A 21,260-nucleotide genomic window follows, 5' to 3' on the forward strand; every position below is an offset into this window, starting at 1 on the left:
AGATTTCAGCTCAGTTCAAGGAGCAATCTTCCCCAGGAAGGAAAGGCGCCACTATTTCCCCAGGATGCCCTTCTCCGTCCACCAGCCACCATTCCTCAGAGCTCCCCCTGCAGGTGCCCATGAGCCACTCCAGCTCTATTAATCCCACCCCAGCAGGCAGGCTGGAAGACTTCCTGGTAAGCAGCACTGGCCTCCCCTTGCTGACAGCTGGCCCTGATGGACCTGAGCCTCTGTCCCTAATTGACCTCTACAGCGAGATGCTAAGCAGTTCAGCTATCCTGGACCACCCATCTTCACCTATGGACACATCAGAATTGCACTTTGCCCCTGAGTCTACTGGGGAACCAAGCTTGGACCTGGGAGAGGCTAACTTGGACAGTATGGATTGGTTGGAGCTGTCAGGAGGGCCAGTGATGAGCCTCACCCCCCTCAGTACTGCAACACCTAGCCTCTTCTCCACAGACTTCCTTGATGGACATGATTTACAGCTGCACTGGGATTCTTGCTTATAGCTCTCTGAGCATGCAGACTTCAGGGGAGCGGTACAGCTGGGTTGTAGGACATGGATGGGCTCTTAAGTGAAAGTCACCTCTTTCTTAAGAGCCCTGCATTTTGACCAGCTTTCATGAAGCTAGAGCCAAGGGCACGTACCAGTGATGTCTTCTGATTCAACCTCAGGCAAGCTACCACACTTCTCATAGCTATTGGTGGACTAAGGCATGGTCCTTTCCTCAAATGTTCAGTGGTCGTACCAGTTGTATGACTTGTTGGAGGTTTTCAGAATGGAATGCTGCCTCTGGGTGGGGTTGAGGATTTAGAAGCCAAGAATCAAAAGCAGTTTGGAAGAACTTGCTGGAGAAACCAGGCTTCCTTCCTGACCTTCAGTCTGCCTTGTTAGAAAGCAATTGTGCTTTTTTTTAACTGGGCAAAAGTTAATTTGGCCATCTTTGGAGATGAGGAGGTGGGAGGATGAGTACAGGACTAGTGAGGTTTCTGCTTATATGGATGAGGATCCTGTTCCAAGAGCATTTCCCTAACAATGCCATAGTATAGGTGCTTTCTGCCTGGCAAGAAAGCCAAGCCCAAGTTATGTGCCACAGCTTAGATAATAGCCATCTTCCTTTGGCTTGCTAATTCCTGCATGTAGCCCTTGTTCCACTAAAACTTAAGAGGCGGCTGTATGCCCTAGCTGTTGTATCTCACCTGACATTGTTGTCTCAGGTACTCGGTTGGTTATGAATCAAGACAGCTGCATCGGGGATGATACTCCTAGCCCCCTGTAATAGCTCTGCCACCTCCTCTTAATAACCCTGCCTATGAAACTTAGTTGGCTAGAACTTACTTGTTCAAAGTGGTGGCGCTCTGTGAAGTTTGGGCCTTTGGGAAACATAAGCACTGGAGCAGATGAGCTGCACTATGCTCCTGTTCTTAAGTGCTTATGCTGTTCATGGGTTTCAGTTCAGCTACTCATCCCAAGGGTTTTCCTGCATATGAAGTATAGCTTTCTCTGATCTGGAGGTTGGTGTCATGGGGATGTCTGGTCTTGGCTGTAGGTTAAGGGTTCCACTTCCGTTTGGAGAGTTCAGCTGATCTCCGAGAGGATGAGCACTAACCTCCTCTTTGAGGCAAGTGTTTTTGGTGCTGCTTGCCTAAGGAGTTGCATGTATTTCATTGCACAGAGGAACTTTCCTGTAGCCATAGTCCCTGCTGCTGTGTGGTTAAGAGAATGGTTAGAAACCAGAGTCTTGCCTCTTGATACCTGGTTTCATTTATAGCTGGTAAAATTTCTGTATATAGCTGTTATAAAACTTTTTTTGTTTTTGGAAAGCAGATGAAGTTATCTACCTGGTTAGGGGGTAGTTACTTCCCTTTAGCTCCTACTGTGTGGTAAACTGTTGGGGAGCTGGTATTTTAGCCTGTGGTTTGGTGGGAAAGAGGATTTGGTCCTTAGACTACCAGCTTTAGCCTTATTGCACATGTCACTCAAAGGAAATTGTATTTCTATTAGTCTCTTTCCCTCCCATAGAAAATACGTAGTTAAATGTGTCTGCTGGCACTGCCTTTCACCCCAAAGCAGAAGGAAGAAGGGTCCTGTCATTTGACAGGATCCAGGAGCCCCTTCTGTTTCTCTTATATTTTATCAAGTCTACATAACATATCCTAAACACCCCCTTTTATGATGAATGGAATTGAAGAGAATATTAGTTATGTGATTAGCCATTATCCTGAAATGGCCAACTGCACGTGAGTCTTATTTCATTCAGTAAAATATGACTGTTTTGGAAATTTGATTAATGGCTGCTGAAGGTGGCGTATCTCTTGTATACTCTTCAAGACGTACTACTAATATTGTCACTCAGTCTATCACTGATTGGGAAGGTTGGATCTAGACTTGGGATTGTTCACAGTATAGAAAAGCAGAATAAACTAACTTATTGTGGGGAGAGGATCTGGTTCAGTAGTATCATCTTACCTGTTTTCAGACTAAGAGCAGTTAATGAGTTGCAAAGTACTTGTTGGCCAGATCAGGGCTGCTTTAGCAGCAGTGGGTTTGTGCTGAAAGTGCTATCCCCCAACAGCTGCCTGGTTTTGAAAGGGTAAACATGTCTAGTGTAAAATTATGAAGAAAAGCGCTATGGGTTAAGCCCATTGTAGGAATACTACTCTTTTGTGGAACGAGAAAGTGACTGGTATTAAGATGGGCTTTTTTGCCAGTGTCTAAAAACACATGGCTTATAAAATAAGTTCCCTAAATTCTCCTTTTATATCCCCAAAGTAAAACAAGAGTCTAAGGGTCTTCCTTTGGTTTGAATGTACGCACTCTTCTGCTGATAACCACTGCTTGTATTTGATTAGCACGCACACTTATTCCACTATGCATCAATGAAAGGGGTTATCAGCACCCGCAAGAGGCTTAGGCAGTGCTATAGTATTGGACCTGGAGTGAACATGCAACTGGAAAAGGGTATGGAATGAATATTATGGATAAATCAAATTATTTTTTCAGTTATTTGAAAAATCCATTTTATTAAAAAAATTGTGTTGTAACATCTTTGTACATCTCATCTTTGGTCATGGCATAATGGATACTGATACGTGCCATGGTGAAAAGACAGCAAAGCCATTCAACATTTGTAGAGGGATGAAGAGCCATTTCACGCTATTGTGACAGTTTCTCCTTCCTAGAAACAGCACCTTGAAAGAAGTGTGGCAAATTATCCAGTAGTAGAACAGAATGCAACTATGGGGAAAGGGGCTTGCAATCTATTCTCATCCAGGTCACAGTCAGTATATTCTAGCTGACCAGACTGTAACAGTACTATTCACTGAATAAGAAACACAATATTTCAAGGCTGATTTACTTAATATTCAAATCCTAGAATCATTCGCAGAAGTGTCAATTTTTCCTTCCAACTACTAATACTTCCACATAACTCAGGAGAACAGAAATAAGGCTAAAGGCACCTGAAAAGCAGTCCTACTTCCCTATTACTGTCTTAGTCACAAGATGTGCAATTTATTTAGAAACCAAAATGACAAGTGATTGTGCTCCTGTCTTGCAGCCTCTATCATCATCATCAGTGTAGGTTGCAGTTGACTCCCTGAGCCATCTCGGTCCTGAATCCATTTCCTGCTAAGCTACATCAAAATATACAGAGATTTCTGGATACATTTTACATCTTTTGGTAATCTCTCTCTTTTTTTACAAAGTTCCAGACTGAAATGAACTGATGCTGTTCAGCTAAGAGCCAGAATTAAAGGGCTAGGCTCCTGCTGCTCCACCCAAGGCAGTTTTAAACCAGCTAGCCATTTTAGGCACTTTGTGGCAGTAGCTCAGCCATTCCTGCACTGTAGCACCTGGGAAAACTAGTCATGAATCACAGTTTCTCTTTCAGACACACACTAATAAGGGGTGTTTCACATGTTAGCGTATGTAAGAAAATAAACATCATGAATAAAGTGAGCCTTGGAGGAACTTGGAATCTGTTGGTCTCCTCTCCCTGCCATAAATGAATCTTAACAGCTAGACTGGTTAACCTTGGGGGAATTTCCTCATGCTGTACACCACACCTAGACAACTTTCTGTCTAACGTTACTGTCTTCCCTCTTGCCCAGACCAGCAGGCCTTGAATAGGCTTGGTATCCAAGGGGCACAGACTCCTGAGTGGTACATGACTTCCATAATATGCACATGCTCTGCACAATCAAGTTAGTGACACCATGGGAAAGGGAAGCTAGACAGCCACAGTTTCAAACAATGCAGCACAACCCCTGCTCTCTTCCATATGCTACTGCCCACCTGTTAAGCAAACTGATACCAGTCCACAAGAGAACTCTTGACAAGCAAGACTGTTGGTGAGAGGGATAGACTGAAGGGGGAACAGGCTGTGAGGGAGGAGAATATGCCAATGGTTTGATGTCATCCAAGAAGTCCAAACTGAGGCCAAAGAATCACCCATCTATGTCCCAGCTAAAGAGATGGTGCTTCACAAGCATGTCCTGGACTCCTTCCTTCAGTGGTTTCTTCTTCTCCTAAAAAAGGAAGGCAAAGGGCTTTTCACATTTCCCCACTGTCGCTAATATGAATGTGTGTGTGTGTGTGTGTGTGTGTGTGCGCGCGCACGCTTCAGGGCCCACCACCATACCATCCCAGAAAACAAAAAGGTCCAAGCTGGGGCAAAGATTAGTCTGCTGTACCTCAGCCCCCCTATGCAAATATAAGAGAGAACACAGTCTAACCCTAAACTGGGGTTGATGCGAATGCATGGGCTGTTGATTGACTAAAGGGACACATGCTTACCTCTCTTTTTACAGGGAGTTCCCAATCCTGAGAAAGGCTGAATGCAAATTTACTGAGGACTCTGCAACAGAACATATCAACCATTAAGAGAGCTTAAAAGGAGGGCTATGCAAACACTATAGGCAAAGTAATCAAACTGAAACCTACATTAAGTTCTGACATATTTACTTTATTCTGTTATTACAATTAAAAATTATGCTTGTTCCATAAACAAGAATTGCAAAACATTGTATCTGTCTACTGCCACAAATCAAGTCTTCAAGACATTTGACATTGTAAAGAAGTGAAGAAGCAAGAAAGAAAATAGGCGTGGGCGCTTGGTGGTGGTTTTTTAAAAGTGGCTCTTTAAAAAACCCTTGAGTAAAATCTAGACCTGAATTGTTCAGTCACCTCACATTTAACACAGCTGATGTGAAGTATATACTGCTACATCTATTTAAGAGACAATACTTTATTTTAAAAAGAGGATTCCCAGCATCCTTACTTAGAGCACTTGGCAGTGCCACGGGCACAATTGACGGCTGTGTAAAAACATAGGAGACAAGTTGTATGATTTACCTAACAGAATAAGCATGCTTCCAGGTCTAACTGTCCTTGTGAAATACAAAACTCAGGTACTTGAGTAATCAATACATTTTCTCCTAGTTTTGCTGCACACAGACTAACTCCTTTGTACTTTGCTTTCTACTCATCTCTACTACAGCTGAAGCTCAAGTGTACCTGTTCCCCTGTGTTTATCTCTTCCCTTTCATGATCATCTAAGGCAAAAAGCCTTCCCAATATAGAAACTCTGAGCAGTTCCCTCTTAGAAGTTGTCCACACTTCTGCTTGCCCCACTGGTTTTCCCTGGGAAAATGCCGTTTGCCGCTGAAATGGAACACCAGGTGTTCTGCAGATTGATCCAATCCAGCAACAAACAGGGTGGATGACCCCTTATTTTACTCTTCCATGAGCCATGCACCATGGCTGATGCATCTTCATGTGAGCTGTGACAACTGGTTATTTTCTATTTTTCTGGAGAGGCTGGCTGTGGCAACCAAGAAGGTTTGGTGGTGTATGATGGCAAGGGGGAATAAAATCAAATCCTATTCTGCTAGGATAATGACTGATGAGCTCATCACAATGTACTGCCATTACATCTTGCACATAAAGACCTATTCCTCCCAAGGAGGCTAAGATTGGGCAATGAAAGCAATTAGCATACTCTCTCTCCCTGTATGACATAGCCAAGGATGATTTCATTCACTTACATAAGGCTGCAGCTACCAGGAGGTGGAGTTGGGCAGTAAAATAAAGTGGGGCAAAGGAGGTTCCACCCACCTGAGCTCACACTTGATCTGCACCCAGCCAGGACTGCGCAAGAATGACCAGAGATGGAACCATTTCTCCACGGTCTGCAGGCTAGAGCACAACACCTCAAGCCACAAATGCAGCACCTGCTCACTGAAAAAAAGGCACAGGGAAAGTTACTAGCACACACACATGTTCCATTGCCACTGCATAAGGAAACGCAGGGAAAAGAAAAGGTAGAAGACCTTGTGGCTCGGAAGCAGTAGAGCAGATCACACCTTAGGCTGCCAGCTCACAGCCCCTGCTGATGAAGCCCAGTCTAAGCCACCCATTAGGCTCCTGTTCTCTGCTAACAAAAGCAGCCTTGTATGAAAAATAACTGGAAGACTTACTTCAGTCCAATGCAGATAAGAGAACGAAGCTTCACATCCATCTGGGCATGTACTGCATCGTGGGACATGTTGACAGACTGCACCGCCTGCAAAGGGGGAAAAGAGTTTTCGCTCTATAGGACACACCCGACCATAGGACGCACCTTGATTTAGAGGGGGAGAACAAGAAAAAAAAAATCTCCCCCTCTCTGCTCAGCGCCCCTTCAGCGAAGCAGCAGGAGAAACGGAGCCCCTTCCATTTCTCCTCCCACTTTGCTGAAGGGGCGCTGTGCAGCTCTCCCTCTCTGCTGAAGCCAGGAGAGTCTTGCTCTCCCGGCTTCAGCAAATTAATCCAAAGCCTTCGGAGCACAGTGCCAGTTCCTGCTGCGCTCCGGAGGCTTCAGGCTTCAGCGAAAGCAACATGAAGCCTCCGGAGCGCAGAGGGAGCGTTCCCTCTGCGCTTCAGAGGCTTCGCGTTGCTATCGCTGAAGCCAAGGAGCCTGCATTCACTCCATAGGACACACACACATTTCCCCTTAATTTTTGGAGGGGAAAAAGTGCGTCCTATAGAGCGAAAAATACGGTATATGGATTCTTATTCAGCAGCCTTTCTCTCCTGGGAGCCAAAAAGCTCAAACTGCAATGAAAAGGTATTCTACCCAAAGCATTTGGGCCTTGGAGGCAATGAGAGTGAAAGGACTCTAGATTGCCACCTGCTGGAAGACACAGCCCTCTGGGCTTGTCACAGGTCCTCATCATTAGACCCTGAAAACAGACTGTTCCATCATAAAGACACCTTCATGACATCACCACACCCAATTAAAACACTAGAACAGCTTACCCGATAAAGCAGCTCCTCTGGAGTTAGCACTTTCCCATCTTCATCCAACCTAGAACAGTAAATTAATAGATCCAGCTGATACCAAACAAACGAGAGTCAGACGTTTGCCCTACCCAGTGCCACACACAGGATAGAAGCAACAGTTCCTTTCAAAGAAGATTCTCAGTAGTCCTTGCAAATTTCAACACAGGCCACTTGGCTAGGAACTTACACCACTAAAAGCTTGTAGCCCTCTGAAGAAAGCCTCATTTGGCAAGTAATCTCTGCAGCAGCCACTGGCTAGCCCATCCTACATCAATAACCTGGCCTATAACCACCACCATTGTATTATTTATATGCCACCCATCTGACTGGGTTGCCTCAGTCACTCTGGGTGGCTCCCAACAAAATAATAAAAACACAATAAAACATTGACTGTGGAAAACTTCCCTGAAGTTTTCCACAGAAGAAGCCTTAGGTCTTCTAAATGTCAAACAGTTGTTTATCTGTTTGACAAGGTAATATGTGAAAACATTACAAGAAAAATAAGTATCAGCAGGAAGGGTACGTGACGGACAGGGAACATCTAATTCACTAGACTGATGAAACATTTACCTGTAGGTCTTGCAGAGCACAAGACGAGAATACACAGAGTCAAAGTCACGCTCCACTTCTCGCCCAGCAGCCTAGATAGAAAAGAGCACACAAGCACAGTTATTGATATGGTTGTCTCTTATTGTGACAGACCGGCAGGCCCCCCCCTGCAATTACTACACTCTCCCAGAAGCCTCTGTACTTGCCAGCTGCACAGAGGTCTCATGTACTTGCCATACTATTTCTAAAGACCCTGCAGACACCAAGTGCCTCTCTTACCTCTTCAATGAAGAGCCAGGGGTGGCAGGGCCCCCCCAGCAGAGATGGCCTCTTCAGCCCGTGTTCAAATATGGCTTTGAGGGCTGGGCAGAGTGTCCCTCGAACCAAATCCGTCACACCTTCAGTGACAGAGTCATCTCCAGCAATGGAATACTTGGAGAAACAAGAGCACAGCCTCCATTAATGGATGAGAAGCCACAGCAAACAGAAAGGCACATATGGTAGATCTTTAACATACTATTTGTGAATGCTGTTTCATACGCTAGGCATCATAGGAGGATGCCTAGGCAACCGCAAAGTCCATATGACAAAATATTTGAATAAGCTCACAGTTGGCATTACCAAGCTCCTCCAATCACCCGGCTAGCAAGTATATGAATGAAGATGTTAGACTATCCCCTTTGCTAAACTTTTCACTGCCCTTACCCAACTGGGTGCTGGCAAATCTGGTTTTACCTTCCCAAATATAAATTATTGGCTTTGCCATGGATTTATTGAGTGAGCTTGGATTTGTCACCTTATTCCTATATGGTCTACCTCTCCCACTGGGGTAGGGGAATAACAGTATCTCCCTATTTCCCAAATCTGAAACATACAGTGCACAAAGCTTGCACAGAATGAGATTATATTTAATGGTTTTGTGTTCAGGTAACCCAGATTGTCATTGGGTGACTAAGAGGTATGGACTTTTCCAGCATGTGATTCCCACTCGCCCAGACCCAAACTCTGCTTCTCAGCATCTATTTCCCCACCATGTCCTTTACAAGGATCCAGAGAACAGTAGACACTAATGGCAGGAAGCAGGACCATACATTTAATATGGAAACTTTACCTCTTTGCTCCGTTCATCCAGAACTTCCACAAACTTTGCAGGAAACCAACCTATAAAGAGCAGGGAAATATCAGGATAGCAATCTAGTCTTGGTATCAGCCTGTATATAAGCAAATAGTATTTGTGGCACAGGCTGTGAAGGTAGCCCCCCCCCAATAGATTTAATATTATTGTTTGGGGGTGGGCAGAGATTCCCCCCTCACACAAATCCCATTTGCGCTTACCTCTCAGGCCATTCAGTTCTCCCACCCAACAGTGCTCATCCTTCTGAGAGATGATCTGCAGCAATTGAAAGGAGGGAAATTGATCATACGGAGGAAAAAGAGGAGCAGCAAGCAATGTATGGGAGCAAATATGGAATCTGAGCTGAGATACCCAAGTAGTGGAAGTTGCTCCCAATTATTTTTAGTGTATACTGCAGAAAAAACCAAACTTCACTTTGTTTGTTGTTCCTTATTCATATAATGTCTGATTTCTCCACCCCCCTACATGATGCTACCATTCTGTTGGTCCTGACCATCGTACCGTGATGATATCATTCTTACGGAAGCCCAGTTCATCATCATCATGGCGCTCAAAATCCAGCAATGCTTTGGCCCGTCGCCGATGGTTCCGACAACAAGCCACATAGCTTTCATGGTCCCGCTGGTGGCTCTCCATGGTGTAATCAGGAGTCAAATCCTGGTTGGGAGACAAACAAGAGTAATCTGAATTCATGCCAAGCAGAAGGCAGAGATTAACAAGGGATGAGGACATTCTTCCAGTTTTGTATCTTCACTTATTCCCTCATGAGACAAGTTCTCACCCAACACTGCACAAGCCCCCTCCTTCAGTAAATTGGGTACAGTGGTAACCATCTCAGTAGCAGGAAGCATAGGTTTTCTTGTGGGAGATCCCCTACTCACTATGCTGCAGCTCTTGGGATCCACACACTGAAAATGCCGTGCCACTTGCAGGATGGCCTCGCGCAACTCTGCAACCAGCTCTGTCTGCTTAATGTTCTTGGCCTTCAGTGCCTCCATGTCATCTTCCCCTGGAAGGAAGGCAGGAACAAAGGAAGGATAAGGAAATCACTCAAGCAGAGCAAGGCGGCAACCCAGTCAGATGGGTGGGGTATAAGAAGTAAAGCATCATCGTCTTCATCCTCTTAGTTTTCCATTCTTCATCTGAAGCATCTGCTACTTAGAAACATACTGCTTCTGTACACCGAGTTTCCATTTTGTTCTCATAGCAAAAAGACAGACTGCCCTTCTTCTATCCAATTGTCTAATCCAAAGTTGGCCAACCTGTGGCCAATGCTGATGTGTAGACTACAACACCCATACTCCCTAGCCACTAGTCTTACTACCACAGGTTAGAAAACCTTGGTCTAAACAAAGGAGCAAATAAGACCATTGCCATTGCCCTTCTAGTATAACGAGAGAGGATGAATTTCTTCCACCATTTTATGTCTCAATCACATCCACTTCCCCACTAGTCATATTTTTTTCCTAAAGTCTTCTACTTTTAGTTTCCTTTCTGCAGGATATTTCTTTGAAGAGAAGGGAACAGAACTCTACACACCTACATAACGGTGTTTCAAGGAGTTATGGGCAATGTAATACTTGCTGCTTTATTTTCACCCATACCTAGTTCCTAACAATTGTGTTTTTCCTTTTACTTTTTAATGCCGCTCTATTCCTGAACCGATGTTAATTACAAAGAGCTCTTTTAAAAAATCCAATCTGTGTTCCACATGAATACATGAAATGAGAAAGACTGGAGATGTGCCTTAAGCCCTATCTCAAAGCCCCATAAATATGTTTTATAACCAGCCTCTTAGCAGAGAGAGACTGAAGCCTAGTTCAGTTTCTCAGGCCTCCTCAAAAGCTACATAAGAAAACCTAAGAGTGTGCTTAAGCTAGAATAAAATAAGGGCACACCTACAGTGTAAACTTAAAACTAAGTTAACTGCCCTGAGCTCCCTACAAAGCAACTTCATTGAGGGATTTAAAGGCCTATAAACCCCATGGCACAGTTACACAGATTAAAAAAGAGGTTTGTTTCTGCAGAGCGGATTGCCCAGGGACAGACCTTTATTAGTGAATAGTCTCAAAAGTAGTGCAGCCTTTCAGAAGTGATCAATAAGTAAGGAGGGCAGTTCTCTACTCGTAAATACTACTTGTGTGTCTCATATTACTTTCTTTCTTTGGACCTTTAAAGAGGACAAAGAGCACGCGCTTCACCTTGGGTTCCATCACAGCCACTGAAGAGGAACACTCCTGCGTACAGCAGAATAAACAGCTTGTACACGACTCCCAAGAGGTTAATTTTTAAAAAGATGAATCTAGGCAGCAGACAGAAGTGTCTCCTTACTTACCCTGAAGGCAAGCAGAGTGCTTAGTACAGTGTAGTAAGTACAGCGCAAGGACAACCTATGGCTATGTTTGCACTAAATCATAATTTTGCACAATGTGCACAAGCTGGAATGAATCTGAACTCATGCCACTGACTTATGTACTCCTTTTCCCACCCTCAGCCACTTATTCTGCATCGGGGTGGGGGGTGGGGAGGAAGGAAGCTTGAGGATTTATTTGGCTCATTCCATTACACATCCCAGTACACTATAAATAAATAAAATATGGTTGAGTGTGAAGTGCCAACACACAGCCAATCTTGCAGACACCCACTATGTTTTGCCCTCTACATTTACCATGTTTGCTCTTTCAACTGTTCCAGCCTGTGCAGGGCAACAATAATATGCTCATGCATTTCTCCTTACCAAAAAGCAGAGAGGTGATGCCAGACTTCCTGCGCTGCGTCCTGCGTCGCACAATCTGAGAGAGACAGAAGACCAAGACTCATTAAAGAGAGAATATAGTAAAAACGCTATAGTGACTGGCTACATTATGTTCAGTATGGTAAAACAGATCTTGTGGGTCACTTACATCAAATATACGTACATATGTATGTACATATTTTTATTTGTATGCCACCTTTCCACAGTTCAAATCACGCTCAAGGCAGCTTACAACACAAAAATAATACATAACTGCAACATAATGAAAGTTGTCATAAATAAAACATCAAAGAACACGCAACCAAATGGAACAATTTCCACATAAATAACAAGATCTAAAATAAAGATACAAAAAGCCAACAGCAACAACCTCCCCCTCAAACAACATGCCAGCCCAAGGGGGATAGAAAAAGAGAAGTATGGGTGACCAGAAAAGCTATACTGGACGTAGCAAGAAGTATGGGAAGTCCGGCAGCACGTCTTCAATAACACATCCAAGACTGACTCAACATCACTACCACTACCTATGAACAACAAAGGCAACAGAAGCCAAGCCTGAGAAAGGAAATATTTTTTAACTTGTGATTCCCAAGAGCTTTAGAAACACACCTTTGATAAGTTGACAGAAGCCCCTGCATTGAGCAGCTGCCCTTGGTCCGCAATGAGGTAAGCTAGGTGCTTGCACCGCTGAGTCTCCACTGCCACGTCCGTCAGGGAACCAGCGACACGCATGGCTTCCTGCAGGAGCACGTCTGGATCTTCAATTTGAGAGGGGATGTCCGAGAGTGTGTTGAAGATGGAGGCAGAGTTCTCTGACTGAATCAATTCATCTTCCTGCATTAACAGGAACAAGGCATTCTGCGTGTTATGCTCTGGAATACCCTTGCAATTCTCACAGCCCCATTATCTGCATCTAACTCTATTCCCATGATGAAAGTTTGCATGGTGAATGCAGGACAACAATCAGTGCATGCTTCCGTTAATCTCCCTTTGCACCCAATTATTTTCCTATAAAGGAATTCCTTAATGCTACACTGAATTTCAGCCCAACACAGAACCAGAAGAGCAGAGGTTATTTCTCAAAGTGTTTCTTGAAACAGATCATTGTCAACAATCCCAGTCTATATGCTAGTTCAGTGGCATTATTCAGAAGACAAAAAAGCAGCAAAGGCAACAGCGGGTGGCAAAACGAGCTACTGCACACCCAGATTTCGAAAGAACGATATATGACATTTTTTGTTTTTCTTTCCTTACACACACAGACGGCCTCTCATAAAGGATTCCCCAAATACCTAAGATTGGGGGGGGGGGGAATCCGGAGAGCAGTCCCTGTATATTACACTCATTCCATGAGGCGAAAGCGGAGGAGTGTTGGTTACCTTCATGCTGAGCATGCCCAGTGTGACCTGGAAGAGAACTATGGAGCCCTGGTAGAAAAAGAGGTCCCAAATTCGTAGCAACAGCTTGATATGCACAACGCTAGCAAATGACGTGAGGAACCAGTGCAGGGTGATCAAGGAGAGCTCTGTGAATGGAGACAGTGAAGAAAGTGTATCATTCTAGTTTACCAATCACCCACACGAGGAAGAATCCATCCTACCCCTGCCCTCCATAGAATCACTTTCCACTTCCAACATAAAACAGAGAAGACTCACATCTATTCCAGATAATCTACCCATGTCATTATGATTGTAACAGTGCAGGCAAATATAGCTCCCTTCTCAGTCCTTTTCACTATGTCAAGCCAGAGCCAAATAAACAATGATAAGCTTGCCTACAATAAACTTGCCTACAGACTGTGGTTTGCTTGGAGCAAAACAACCTAGTTCCTAGTTCAGACAGAATACTAAGCAAAGGACTGTGGTTTGCTTGCTACTGGTATGCAGGAAAAGTGGCCCAAATAGGCACATTCACAGCAAGCCATTAACTATAGCTTACCATAACAAGCAAATAACAAGCAAATGAGGCCACTGATAATATTTCTGCTTAAAACAAGAATTTTCAAATAGCACAAGAGATTATGTGCACACAAGCATATATTTCCTTCCATTTCAACCCAAATACCAAGCTAAAGTGACTCATGCTCAAAAGCATGTTTGACTCATTTGCACTACTAAATTCCCTTAGCAGCCACATGCACAGTGTGTTAACAATGTGGCTCACAGAAGAGAGCTGTACCCTGAAGCTCAAAACCTTCAGCTGACCAAGGGAGGCTCTCACCAATGTCATGCTCCTGGAGAAGTTTGTCCAGCTGTGGCAAGTACTGCACAATGAGATGCCGCAAGACGCGCTGGTCAGTCTGGACGCCCATCAGAGTAGTGTTGAAGTAGGAGGCCGGCACCAGGTCCTCAATGATAGCACACATCATCCAGAAGGCATCTTCCTCTTCCAAGAAAAGAAGTAAGGAAGCGACTACCTAGCAGGAGAGGAAAACATGGAGATAAGCTGAAAAGCATCTGTAACAGCCCACTGGTGCCCTCCCTCACAGCAGCAGAATTTTAGGGATAAAAAAGTAATTAGCCATGGTGAGAACAGGATATTAGATGATGAACCTTTGGGCCAAATGAGCAATACTATAATGTTTTCATGCAAAGCAGCCTCATATTTTCAGTAAAAGGATAATAATGGGATAAAGGAAACCTCTGTGACTCCAGGAAGACTTATTTATTTGAGCTCTTAATATACTGCTTAATTGCCAAAGTTCTTCTATAAGAGGGAGAAGGATCCTTGTGGCCCTCCAGTCCCCAGACCACATCCCTACCAGCCCTGCTTTACATCCTCCTCAAGTTCCTTCGCTTGGTTGGAAAGTGTCCTTGAACTATGATACTTGCCTGCCTGGGTAGAGAGGGGTGTGTCCAGGAAGTAGCTTACCACACAAGGCACAGTGCACATTCATTGCTCTGCACAGTTGGTTGTCCACTACTGGCATTTCACCCCTGGAAGGTTGACCAGAAGGGAATGCTGCCCTTATCGTTTCTTTTTCTAAGTTTGTGCTTATTTTGTTCTTATTTATACGCAACTTCCATTTTCTGAAGGAAGTCTTATTTCCCCCGCCCCCAAGTTTCCTCTACGAAATCAAACATGACTGTACTAAACTTTTTTGGGGATTGTCTATCCGAATATATATGCTGAATTTTATAGTGCAGTTTAACGACACTTATATGTCACAACAGGCCCTGAATACTACTTAAAATTAAGTGCAGGGTCATCTCCATGACCGTCAGCTCTAAGGTACAGTCATTTAGCCTATCTAGTAATTGTACTTTTTTGTTGTTACGGGAACACACACTGATTCAATCTATGTGAGGATAACTGAAGTCACTCGTAACTACATTTCCTCACTGGATGCAGCTTTTGATTTAATTCTCCATCTCATAAACAACCAGAGCATTTTTGTCAGGCGGGCAATGATGCATCCCCAGAATTAAATTACCCTTGGGCCTGGTAATTCTGTAGAGCAGTCTGCTCCTTTTGATATGTCTAGCTTGTTGGAATGGATGTCCTCAGGTGTACAGAGTGATACCGCCTCCAGTTCACCCTTACTTGCACTTCCTAAAGGGTTAGTATCTGTAGACTGACTTGTCCGCCAGTTTTCCATTGCATAACTGTGGGCCACTCTCTCAATGTGAGCCAAGTTGGGAGCTTGTGCTGCAGGCTGGCTTACATATGATTTAAATAAATTCTAAACAGAGTTATGAATAGGGAGCAATGTAGCATAAGTTCATAAAGTAACTTTGATTCTAACCTATGGTGCTAATAACTTTGCTAGTCATACAGAGGTAGCTCCAGAGTCTTTGGTGAGCCCTGCCACTGAAACGGCCTTCATTTCTCCCCATCACAAAGACCTTGAGCTGCAGTGAATATTACATGGGCAAAAGGGATGTTGCTGAAAATGGCACCTATGTGGTATAACAATTCTTCATTCCCCCTGCTGAAACATATAGGACATCTAACTGCACAGATGACTGTAGGAATCTCCATTTCCCTACTTCCAATTCTTGGTGGCTGTTTCTGAGGATGTGGAGGTTCTCCAAGTTACAGTGGCTATACCTGAAACAGGCTACTTTATGGCTTACAGCTGGGTGTTAGCAAATACTCACCATGGTCATGCTACTCCTGGCAGGAGTAATATATTATGTTTAGTGGTGCCATCACCTCTGCAGTAAACTTATTTTATTATTTCTACTGGATAAAAAAAAAGTATGTTGCTGCCTGTACAGGTACCTGTGAATTCCTCTCACCTGCTGTGAGCAGATTCCCAAGGGAAACAATAACAACTCACATATAACCACAATAGGAGAGGTTTATTTACCATGCCAGTGCCTTGACAATAGCCTATTTCGGGATACAGCCATGCCAGTCCCCGGAGAATTCTGCGTAGCCGCGGCACTCCAATACTATTCATGTTGGAAAAGCAGGCATTGCTGGGCATGGTGCGGAGCAAATCTTTCTCAATCTAACAGAAATCAAGTATCACAGATTAGCATTCTAGACTCAGTTAGCAATTATCCTCCCCATCTTCTTTTTTCTTTCTCTAGTCCCCTGGGCTGTCCTTACATTCTTTGCACCCCCACAAAGTAGGCCTGTAGTCTGAGGCTGCCATTTCACCTCAGAATGGAAGCCTCACAAAGCACATGCAAACTTCCATCCATTCAGTATAATGCCTCATCTGCAACCTGAAGTGAACTGCTCAAAGTGAGTGAGTAAGCAGCACATCTCTTACTGCACACTCAAGATAAAAATGTACCAAATAGTTCTGAGTTTTATGTGCCAATGCACATTCTAGCAGTCCCCCCCCCCCAAGCAGCCTGGTTGAGACCCTGACTGCCACAAACAGTATCAATGGTGCCATTGTGAGAGGGCCTATTAGCAGGCTTCCTCAACCTGGCGCTCTCCTGATGGCTCCCAACAGAATAGCCAAAGATGATAGGAGTTGCAGTCCAAAACATCTGGACGGCACCAGGCTACCAAAGCCTGCTTTAACGGTTGACTTTTGCTTCAGAAGCCTTGCCCAGTTCCAAAGGCTGTCTTGGATGCCTCTGCTCTGTGATTCTTTCTCTTCCTGCCTACCTGTCACCTTCCAACGACTGGTGACAGATTAGTTACAATGGGGGGAAGGAAGGCTCAACTTTATGCACCTTGCAAAAGGTATGAGATCTGAAGAAGGCACTCACAGAGCTATACATGGCATCTCCCATTTTGCTTTATTTATAAAGTTGCTTCGTCTTCTCTACTAGTTTTACAAAGTCCTGTCCCCTTCATTAGGTTGTTGGTGTTTGTCCTTAATGGGCTGAGAATCACATTAATCTAAGGGCAGATGTACCTCATATATTTAAAGCACATCTAATGCACGTTTAAAACACATGGCTTTTCCCAAATATTCATGGGAACTATAGTTTGTTAAGGATGCTGGAAATTGTGCCTCTATGAGGGGGAAACTACACTTTGCAGGATTCTTTGGGGAAAGTCATGTACATTAAATGTGTGTTGGAAGTACTTTAAATGTATGGTGTGGATCTGCCCTAAGAGTCTGAGGATTAAAAGTTAGGACTCAGGGGTGCTATTTGGAGCTTAAGACACACAACCTTGTATAGTGATCTCCAGACTAGTTCTTCACATTTTGTTCAGTGTTTATATCCAATAGCAAAAGTCTGAGCAAAGCGCCTCATGAATACATGTTAGTGCATCAACAGAATGATATTTTATGCAAACTCTACACCTAAAGGGTAATTAGCTGCTGCTGAGTGGCAAGAAGATTTGTGCTGGCTGAGAGAGATGCTTACAAAGTTCTGTATCTAGACCTCAAAACTTCCTACTTTCTAACGATTGAAGATTTTATTCTTTTCCCTTTAGCATGATGGCAGCAAGTGTGCAACACCCCCCCTTTGTTCTACATAAACTTTAAATCCACAGAGGTGATGTGTGGTAGTAAATCCTTTCTTGGCTAATAACAGGAGGAACGCTGTGAGCCAATCCCTCTAAGCTCATTTTCAGCACTAGAAGAGAACTACCAACTCCGAGAAACTGAGTGGGTAACCCCTCCTTCTCTCAATCACTGCTCTTAATCTTCCCTTTCTTCCACCCACCTGATAGAGTGCCCTTTCTTGAGCCCCAAGAACTAACCCATGGCAAAGTACCCACTTGTTTGGCAGCAATGGTTTCATCATTTGAGCTATTTTTCACAATTTCCCGATATGACATTTCTGAATTTCGCTTCTTCTGCAGAGCACCTGACAGTCTCATCCACAGCTGGGTGAAATGAAGGAAGGAAAGAAAGGGTTTTATGATTAAGACAGGAAACCTCACTAGCAAGCTCTCCTCCCCTTCATGATAAACCAGGAATGCCTCACCTGTGGCCTCATGCTATGAGGAATGCCCGCCAACACCAATGATCGCAGCTTATCGGAACGTGGAAGTGTGACTTCTATCTTGTCCCAGGTGAGGTCCCCCACGTCATGGTTGTGTGTGAATTCCAAGTGGGCCTGCCATTTCAGCCTGTGCTGTGGCTCTTCAACCAGTGGGATCCCCAAGAGCTTGCTAGAGTTTGGCTCTGCACCATCTGTAGCAAAGAACACCAGCTTTAGGTGTGGGGAAGAAAGTAGCAAGCAGCCTTCTACATCTGAAGAATAATAATTCCTTGAAAAGCTGGACTTTACAATCTAGAGAGTCAAGAATTCAGTTGTGCATGCTTGGGCAAGTGTATAACCAAGTTCCAATTCTGATCCCAAAGCATGCACAGACCACCACCATTGGTGATGTTGAAAAATCCACTCTGACAGTCCCTTATGAGGTATATGGGCACCAGCCAGTTGAAATTCAAACAGGAAAATGAAGGTGTTTACTTTTCCATTTGAACATTTGTATTTTGGCTCATATGAAATGTCTAAAGTGGCTAGCTGTCCTAATATTTATTTATTATTTGCATATAGATTTATATACTACTAAATCTTCTGAAAACAATGTACACAAATAATAATAATAATTTTATTATTTATACCCCGCCCATCTAGCTGTGCTTCCCGCTTCCCCAGTCACTCTAGGCGGCCTCCAGCAGCTGTCCAGGGTTTCATACTCTGCTGGTTTCAAGAACTTGAGCCCAGACAAACATGTAGATGGATTACAGCTTTAAAATACATATGAGCAACACCCTGATCCTATCCGGGTTGTCACCTCCATGTCTTTTCAAGAAGGAAAAGCTGCTGTTTACATACATGTGCACTGTTCCTAAATGACATGTTACCAAGAATGTTATCATGTTAGTAAAGCCTGAAGTTAATTTCTTTAGAGGTCAACTGCTTTCAAAGCACCACCAGAATCAAGAGTTGGAAAGGCACTGCTGGGAATAAGTGACTTTTGAAGCAGAGCCCCAGGGAGAGCTTGTCACAAGTTACACCACAGAAATAAAAGGCCTTGCCTTCTTTGTCTACTCGGAAACCAAATTCATCATACCGGAACTCTGGCTGTTCAACAGATTCTTCTTTCTGGAAAACCGAAGAAAAGAATTGCTTTCCATTCTTTGCACTAGGTGGTACAACACTTTTACACACTGCAGGCATCCAAAATAAAAATGGGAGCACTCTATGCACTTGTGCGGTACTCTTATAGCCTATATAAATAACTTTCACAGTAAATCTAGGAAGAACGTGTTGGGAAGATATTTCCATTGGATATTTTTTGCCTTGCTTCTCCCAACCTTAACCCCTTCTCATTATTTAAAAGGCATCAAAACCCTACAGACTGATGATTTGGTCACTCATTGGCTCAGTCTACATATTATTCTATGTGTACATATACTGTATGCACAGGAAACACTGCTTCCATTTATGCTTCTCCATGTGTGCATCCGTAGCAACGCTTGTCACAACTACTCTTCTAGTCTAGACACAATTAATACTGTATTTTTCGCTCTATAAGACGCATCAGACCATAAGACGGACCTAGTTTTTGGAGGAGGAAAACAAGAAAAAAAATATTATGAATCTCAGAAGCCAGAACAACAAGAGGGATTGCTGTGCAGCAAAAGCAGCGATCCCTCTTGTTGATCTGGCTTCTGGGATAGCTGCGCAGCCTGCATTCGCTCCATAAGATGCACACACATTTCCCCTTACTTTTTAGGAGGGAAAAAGTGAGTCTTATAGAGCAAAAAATACGGTACTTTGAATTCTGTACTGTTTAAACCACTTAAGCACAATAGTGTCCCAAAGTCTAACATGCTAGGATTAGTACCAAAGCTGTCCCAATTTCTTTTGGATGTAAAGATCTACCACAGAATTCCTGGTTCAACCTGGGGATTGCTGTTAATCCAGATGGCCCCAGAAAACATTTGTCAGGTCCTCTCTGCACATTCCTAACCCTGTTGCCTTTGAATGCGAGTTTTGAGCATCACCAAGCAGTTGTACATATAACAGTGCCTATCATGCAAGCAGCTGCTCAGCTGGAGTCTTATTTTATCAGTTTAAGGGTTCCTTACTGGCAGCCTTTATCCCAATGGACTCTATGTTTCACAGCTGATTTTTCATTTTATATGTTGTGCCAGGCACATGCACTTCTAATTAAATTTATAGGCTATTCATGTGTGAAACCTTTGGCAAGGTCTCAAGAGTGTGGCTTCCACTACCCAGTCTTTTTAAAAGGGTATACACAGCCATCAGAAGTATTTTATACCCTGGCTTCTTTACCCAAATGTAAGACATAATGCAAGATCAGACATAATTTGTGTTTAGGTTACCAGCTAATAAACTATTAGAGTCAGGCTCTATATCAGATTTTGCCAGCAATGCCAATCTACCTGAGAGCTCTATTCATGCTAGAATGAATGCAGCTGCTGAACCAGCAATTAATTGTCACAAATGCCTAGAAGGGTACTTGAAGACACATACAAACATTCATAATGTACACTACTGTTTACTATTCAACAATGAAAGAGAAATTAGGTGCAATATTTATTATTTCACTTTGTCTTATAGTAGTACCTGGGCATATTTTGCCAAGATCTCCTGAGGCCATATGCTGGGTGTGAGAGCAGAGAAGGGCCCACCAGCAGTAGGGGTACAGCTTCCTATATGTAAAAACATTACAAACATACACAACAATGGAACACAAGGGACAGGAAAGTCACACTAACACTTCTGTGATTAGCCAATCCTAAAACACTTCACGAGACTCTGTCCCCAGTTTTGTGCTATTAAAAGTCCAGAAATCACCATAAGGAAACTGTGGACACATGGAAACATGGAAAAGCAACTAAATTATGCAGGATAGCCCAAGTAACTCTGATAGGTATGTAGGATTAAATTCATTTTTCACAAGCATGGGAATAACTATTGTTCTAGAAGGGGTGGGGAGACAGAATATACCATGTGAACCCCAATTCTTCTCAAACCTTTGAAGTGCTAAATTCTAAACACACTTATTTCAGCACAGCTTCTTATTGCCTTCTTTTATTGGCAACCAGGAAAGTATTCCTAATGTATTAGTTAGGGGCATTGTAAACC

At 43.5% G+C, this 21,260-nt stretch overlaps 2 protein-coding genes across 5 annotated transcripts in view; one reads left to right on the top strand and one right to left on the bottom strand.

Moving 5' to 3' along the window:
* The window catches only part of MRTFA (myocardin related transcription factor A), an 85,130-nt gene extending 82,082 nt beyond the window's left edge, over positions 1–3,048 (top strand). For all 3 annotated transcript variants that reach the window (XM_083573767.1, XM_083573765.1, XM_083573766.1), the window contains one exon: positions 1–3,048. In XM_083573767.1, coding sequence (XP_083429893.1) covers positions 1–512 — 512 coding nt within the window. In that variant the 3' untranslated portion in view covers positions 513–3,048.
* Positions 2,999–21,260, bottom strand: part of SGSM3 (small G protein signaling modulator 3) — a 27,527-nt gene continuing 9,265 nt past the window's right edge. The window contains exons 4-23 of one of the 2 annotated variants that reach the window (XM_083573777.1): positions 20,739–20,824; positions 19,181–19,247; positions 18,117–18,325; positions 17,908–18,015; positions 16,079–16,222; positions 13,987–14,182; positions 13,146–13,291; positions 12,376–12,600; positions 11,749–11,803; positions 9,893–10,020; positions 9,513–9,668; positions 9,212–9,266; positions 8,988–9,037; positions 8,156–8,308; positions 7,898–7,968; positions 7,304–7,352; positions 6,484–6,569; positions 6,122–6,244; positions 4,802–4,862; positions 2,999–4,533 (exon numbers count right to left, since the gene is read on the bottom strand). In XM_083573777.1, the coding sequence (XP_083429903.1) occupies positions 4,453–4,533; positions 4,802–4,862; positions 6,122–6,244; positions 6,484–6,569; positions 7,304–7,352; positions 7,898–7,968; positions 8,156–8,308; positions 8,988–9,037; positions 9,212–9,266; positions 9,513–9,668; positions 9,893–10,020; positions 11,749–11,803; positions 12,376–12,600; positions 13,146–13,291; positions 13,987–14,182; positions 16,079–16,222; positions 17,908–18,015; positions 18,117–18,325; positions 19,181–19,247; positions 20,739–20,824 (2,249 nt within the window). In that variant the 3' untranslated portion in view covers positions 2,999–4,452. The remainder of the gene's footprint in view (positions 4,534–4,801; positions 4,863–6,121; positions 6,245–6,483; positions 6,570–7,303; positions 7,353–7,897; positions 7,969–8,155; positions 8,309–8,987; positions 9,038–9,211; positions 9,267–9,512; positions 9,669–9,892; positions 10,021–11,748; positions 11,804–12,375; positions 12,601–13,145; positions 13,292–13,986; positions 14,183–16,078; positions 16,223–17,907; positions 18,016–18,116; positions 18,326–19,180; positions 19,248–20,738; positions 20,825–21,260) is intronic. The other variant, XM_083573778.1, reaches the window with a different exon arrangement.

The sequence above is a fragment of the Podarcis filfolensis genome (assembly GCF_964270895.1).
Source record: "Podarcis filfolensis genome assembly, chromosome: 10".
Lineage (NCBI taxonomy): Eukaryota > Metazoa > Chordata > Lepidosauria > Squamata > Lacertidae > Podarcis > Podarcis filfolensis.